The 5602-nt window shown below is 68.9% G+C and overlaps 1 protein-coding gene across 1 annotated transcript in view; it reads left to right on the top strand.

Annotated features, from left to right (window-relative positions):
- The window catches only part of LOC130587045 (collagen alpha-1(XVI) chain-like), a gene marked incomplete at its 3' end in the record, with an annotated part of 20924 nt that continues 15322 nt past the window's right edge, over positions 1 to 5602 (top strand). The window contains exons 1-8 of the mRNA XM_057388003.1: positions 1 to 208; positions 510 to 622; positions 2371 to 2433; positions 2523 to 2640; positions 4067 to 4190; positions 4274 to 4549; positions 5143 to 5223; positions 5515 to 5602. The exon at positions 5515 to 5602 is cut by the window's right edge and continues 12 nt beyond it. Of these exons, the coding sequence (XP_057243986.1) occupies positions 24 to 208; positions 510 to 622; positions 2371 to 2433; positions 2523 to 2640; positions 4067 to 4190; positions 4274 to 4549; positions 5143 to 5223; positions 5515 to 5602 (1048 nt within the window). The remainder of the gene's footprint in view (positions 209 to 509; positions 623 to 2370; positions 2434 to 2522; positions 2641 to 4066; positions 4191 to 4273; positions 4550 to 5142; positions 5224 to 5514) is intronic.

The raw sequence follows: 5602 nt of genomic DNA, 5'->3' as shown, positions 1-5602 counted from the left end.
GGTCCCGGGATGAAGGGACCGGGATGCGCGTCCCGCTCTGGCAGCGGTCCCCGAGCGTGTCCGGTCCGTCCCGGCGCCGGCTCCCCGCCCGCAGCCCGAGCTTGCCTCGTGGCAGGAAGCAGGACGGAGGCCAGGTCGGGGTGACCCGCGGGGACACCCCGGGATCCGMGCGGGACCCGGAGATAAAACGGGAGGCAGCGAGACCTTGGTGGGTGGCTCCWCGCAGGACGTGCCCGGTTCCACTCCGGGGAATCTCAGCCGTGGCCTCTCCGGGTGTTTGGAGCGGATCCGGGCGCTGGGTTTGACACCCAGGGATGCTGAGGCTTGGGGAGGATGCGGAGCAGAGGGATGGGGTGACACTGACCCCCTAAATGTCACCGAGCCATGGCYGGGAGGGTCAGCGCCGGTGACACAGCGCCGCTCCACGCTGGTGTGGGCAACCCCATGGGCCGGTGCTCGCCACGTGCCGGTGGCCACCAGGTGCCCATCCCGGGCTCTCTCCGTTGCAGGCAGCCCCGTGGGCCCCGAGCCTCTGCCACGGCCACCATGAGGGGTCTGTGGGCCCTGGCACTCGCGGGGTTCATCAGCGCCTGCCAGGGGACGGACCCACCCCCAGCCGAAGGTAAGGACCACCGGCAGCGAGGGCTTGGGAGCCACCTCCCTGCTCGCTCGGAGCCGGGGATGGTGGCCGGGGACACCGTGACCCCACGTGCCCGGAGCGGAGCGGGGCTTTGCTCAGCGGGCAGAGGGCCAGGCCGAGCCGAGCCGAGCCGAGCGAACCCCGGGGACACCCCGACATCACCGCGCAGCCCTGGCCGTGCTCACGGAGCGATGGCGCTTGGCCACGCTCCGTCCCTCGGTGCCAGCTCCGGTGWGGAGCCGGGCCCGGGCGGGACAGGTGAGCCGGGAGCACGGTGAGGATGCACGGAGCTCCCGCGGGAGTTTTGGCCTCCAATTTCCAGCTGGGAAAAAAGAGCTTTGGCCACCCTCCACACCACGGTGGAGGTTTGGGGGTGTCCGCGTGCAGCTGGGGACAGGGGGACCGTGGCTSAGCCCCCCGGGGGTCASTGCCGGGGTGTCCCGGTGTGGGATGAACTCCGGGCCGGTGACTCCGGGGGAGGAGCCGCTGGAAGCGACGCCGTGGTTGCATCAGGATCGGCGGGGGTGGAGCGGTCCCCGTGGAGGGGACCCTGTCACTGTCGCTGTCGCTGTCACTGTCACCGGCTCCTGCCGCCCGGCACGGCCGTGTCCCGGCCTTTCCTTCGGGATTGAGGGTGGAACAGGAGAGATTTTGCCTTGGGATCAGCAGCAGGGCTCGGAGAGGCTTCAAAGGGATTGCGGAGGGGGGATTTCTGCTCTGCTTTGTGTCCCTGTCCTGCTGAGGGTGACCTCAGCGCCGGCGGGAGGGGACTCTGTCCCCGGGGCTGTGACATTCAGAACCCTCGAGGGGACTCTGAACCGGCTGTGACATCCGGAACCCCCGAGGGGACTCTGAACCGGCTGTGAGACCCACAGACCCCCAGGGGACACAGCCCCCTGTCTGTGACACCCAAAACCCCCGAGGGGACTCTGTCCCTGCTGTGACACCCACAGCCCCCGAGGGGACTCTGAACCGGCTGTGACACTCACAGCCCCCACTGCTGTGGCTGTGTCGGGATCCCCAGGGTCACAACTTGTCCCCACACCCCTGCCAGCCCCGTGGTCAGCCTGGGGGACAATCCACGATGGTCCCAGGCTCTTGGACAGAGGGGTGGGCAGGGCTCGGGGGGCTCAGAGACCCCCCAGAACCACCCAAGGGAGAACCTTTGGTGCCCTTTGGAACCTTTGGGCCGGCGACAAAACAAATCCCCGTCTCCCTAGGCCGTTGTTTACTCCTTCATCTCGCACCTCCCAACATCTGGCGCATCTGGAGGTGGCTCGGTGCTGCCGGAGCCGTGATTTATCCCCGCACCCCCGTGACTGCGCCTGACGCGGCATTTCCTGCGGTCCACCCCGGGGGCTGTCACGGGGACGGGGACGGGGACAGCAACACGCGGCTCTCGGTGGCACCGTGGGTGTCCGTGGCACCCTCCCGAGCCTCCCRGCAGTTCGGAGGCAAAACACGAGCGGGGGCTGGGACATCTGCGGGGGCAGCGGGGCCGGCTCTGTCCCCTCCGAGCGGCACCGGGAGMGTTCCGGCCCCGCTCCCCGCGGCTCCCCGGGGCCAGCGCGGCCGTGGGAGCGGGATTTGGGTGGTCTGTGCTGCCTCAGAGGGTCGGGGAGAGCTCCTGCAGCACCTCCCGGGCTCGGGGAGCTCCGTGCGGTGCCACCCTGCTTGTCCCCGCCGTGCCTGGGGACGCTGCGGTGACAGTGACGTGCTTTACCCCGCAGGAGAATTGTGCCCGCAGCTCTGGGACGAGGATCTGATCGGGGACAAATATGAGAATGTCACAGGTAAGAAAAGTCCCTTTTGTCCCTCAGACACCTCTGGGACTGTCACCTGTCCCCGGGCCGGCTTTCACGGGCTCCGCTCTGCCCTGCAGGTTTTAATCTGATCAAAAGGTTCGATCTGCTCAAGATCTCGTCCGTCAAGAAAATCCGCAGCGCCCGGGGGCCGCCGGTGCTGCGCCTGGGCACCGTGCCACTGGTCCAGCCCACGCGGTGAGTGGCCCTGGGTGACCCACGAGGTGGCCCTGGGTGACCCGTGGGGTGGCCCTGAGTGGCCCTCAGGCGACCCAAAGCATCCCCGCGTGTGTTGTAAGGGTGGGCTCTGGGTGAAGCCGGGTGCCAGGGGTGCCAGGCCGCTCGGTGCCACCCGAGGGGACACAGGGGGACCTCGCGGCTGCCCGAGCACCTTCCTCCTCGAAAGTAAAGCCCGGGTTGCCACGGCTGGGCTGGGCGCCGGCCAAACCTTGCGCAAGCCGGGCTCTCTGCGGTTGCTCTTGGCAAGCACCCGCGGGCTCCGGGCGAGCTCCAGAGGCTGCTCAGCTCCGAGTTATGGGGAGGGGGGCTGCTGGGGGGGTTGGCSCTTGTCCCCYGCCGTGTCTGGTGCCCTGGCTGTGYCGCCCCGCGGTGCCAGGGCTGGCAGGGACGGTGTGGCGTGGCAGAGCGCGAGCGGATCCACGTCCTCGGGAGCCGCTCCCGGAGGAAAGCGCTGCGGTTTGTCCCCACCTGGCACGGCTGGCACGGAGCCGGGCATGGGGCTCTCCGGAGGGCGGGGAAGGCTTCTCCACATTCCAAATCCTGGGAAGGTTTTGGGGTGGATGGCGGCTGCTCCAGGCTGGTGTTGCTCTTGGCTTGTGGCGATCAGATCCAGCCTTGGGCGAGTCTGGACGTGGGGACAGCCCTGGTGGCCAGGCGGCGAGCTCCYGTGGGTGCCCACCCACCTCAGCGCCCGCTCAGGGTGTCCCCGTGCCCCACGGAGAGCAGAGGCGACCGCTGGCCTTGTTCCAATCGCCATCCYTTGGTCCGGCTCCAGAGCGGTGGCTTGGAAAGTCTCGGGTGTGGAGCAGAGCCCGGAGCAAATGTTTAAACCAGCGGCTGAACGGGGAAAGGCGGCCGCGGCTGCCGGGGGGATGATGGATGGGGTCAGGAATGAAATTTTGGGATAAATGCACGGCCCTGGGCGCTGCAGCCATCCCAAAGGGGACGGGTTTGGGGGGCGCAGTGTGGGGAGGGGATGGGGTGAGTGAGAAGCCACCCTGATGGCATCGGGGTGACACCAGTGGAGACAGACCATGGCAGAGTCCACGGGGAGGGGCGAGTGACAATCCACTCTGATGGCATTGGGGTGGCCCCGGTGGGTACAGAGGGTGACAGGACCCACGAGGGGGGGTTGTTGGGGCGAGTGATAATCCACCCTGATGGCATCTGGGTGACACCAGTGGTGACAGACCCTCGCAGAACCCACGGAGGGGTTGTTGGGGCGAGTGACAATCCACTCCGATGGCATCTGGGTGACACCGGTGGGGACATAACCACGGCAGGACCCACAGGGAGTTATTTGGGTATCCTGTGGGTAGGTGCCACCAGCCTCAGTGCCAGCAGTGTCCCCAGATTGTCACCCCCCTGCCCGCTGTCCCCACAGGCAGGTGTTCCCCMGGGGGCTGCCCCCCACCTTCACGCTGATCCTCACCTTGCTGCTGAAGAAGAACAGCACCGGGGAGCACTGGCACCTGTTCCAGGTCACCGACCGGCAGGGATACCCGCAGGTAGATCGCGGGGACACGGCGGGACGCGCCGGGGGACAGCCAGGAGCCACCCCCGAACGTGGCTCTGTCCCCTCTGTGCCCAGCTCTCGCTGTCCGTGCACGGCCCCGAGAAGAGCCTGGAGTTCCAGGCCAGGGCTCCGGGGGCCACCTTCGTCAGCGCCGTGTTCGCCGGCAAGGCCGTGGCCACSCTGTTCGACGGGCGGTGGCACAAAGTGGCGCTGGCCGTGCAGRGCCACGCCGTGTCCGTGCATCTGGACTGCGCCTCCATCTCCTCCAAACCGCTGGGGCTGCGGCGGCCGCTGGCCCCGGAGGGAAACGCCTTCCTGGGGCTGGACGCTGTGCGGGGCAGCCCGGTGAGGGTGAGTAGCCCGAGGTGCCGGTGAGTGGCCGCGGGATCGGGGCGGTCGGGTGAGGGTGAGTGGCCATGGGGTCGGGGCTGACCGGTAAAGATGAGTGGCCCGCGGTGTGGGTGAGTGGCCACCGTGTCGGGGCTGCCCGGTGCGGGTGAGTGACCGCGGGGTCGGGGCTGACCGGTAAAGATGGGTGGCCCGAGGTGCCGGTGAGTGACCGCGGGGTCGGATGAGTGACCGCAGGCTCGGGACTGCTCTGTGTGGGTGAGTGGCCAGTGGTGTGGGTGGGTGGCCACCGGGTCGGGCCAGTGCGGTGAGGGTCAGTGGCCGCGGGATCGGGGCTGATCGGTAAAGATGAGTGGCCCGCGGTGTGGGTGAGTGGCCCGCGGGGTCGGGGCGGTTCGGTGAGGGTCAATGGCCGCGGAGTCGGGGTTGCCCGGTGCGGATGAGTGTCCCACGGTGCGGGGCAGTGGCCGCGGGATCGGGGTTGCCCGCGGTGCGGTTGAGTGGCCGGCGGGGTCGGGGCAGTGGCCGCGGGGTCGGGGCAGCTCCTCCCGCGGTACCGGAGCCGCYCCTGAGCTGCCGCCCCGGTCCCGCCGCAGTTCGACATCCAGCAAGCGCACATCTACTGCGACGCCGAGCTGGCCAGGCAGGAGGGGTGCTGCGAGATCTCGGCCAGCGGGGTGAGTGTCCCTGAGCGCCCCTGAGTCCCCCTGAGTGTCCTGAGTGTCCCTGAGTCCCCCTGAGTGTCCCTGAGTGTCCCTGAGTGTCCCTGAGAGCCCCCCGGGTCCCCACCCCAACCCGGCCGGACCCTGCAATCAGAGTTTTTCCCAGAGGGGAGGTGCGGTGAGGGGGGGGTCTGTCCCCTCCGTGTCACCTCCTCGTTGTGCCTGTCCCCACGGCCCCGGCTGTCCCTCGGCTGTCCCCCGGCAGCCCCGCCGCGACCCCGCCGTGTCCCCGCTGTGTCCCCGCAGTGCCAGACGGAAGCGCCCAAGACGCGGCGGCAAGCGGAGCTGATGCAGAGCAGCAACCTCATCGAGATGGTGCCGCAGCCCGAGGGCC

This window comes from Malurus melanocephalus, unplaced genomic scaffold (assembly GCF_030028575.1).
Source record: "Malurus melanocephalus ecotype Western Australia unplaced genomic scaffold, MMel_1.1 scaffold_1485, whole genome shotgun sequence".
In the NCBI taxonomy this organism is placed as follows: domain Eukaryota; kingdom Metazoa; phylum Chordata; class Aves; order Passeriformes; family Maluridae; genus Malurus; species Malurus melanocephalus.
The sequence above is the reverse complement of the archived record's forward strand: the minus strand, read 5'-3'. Positions and strand labels throughout refer to the sequence as shown.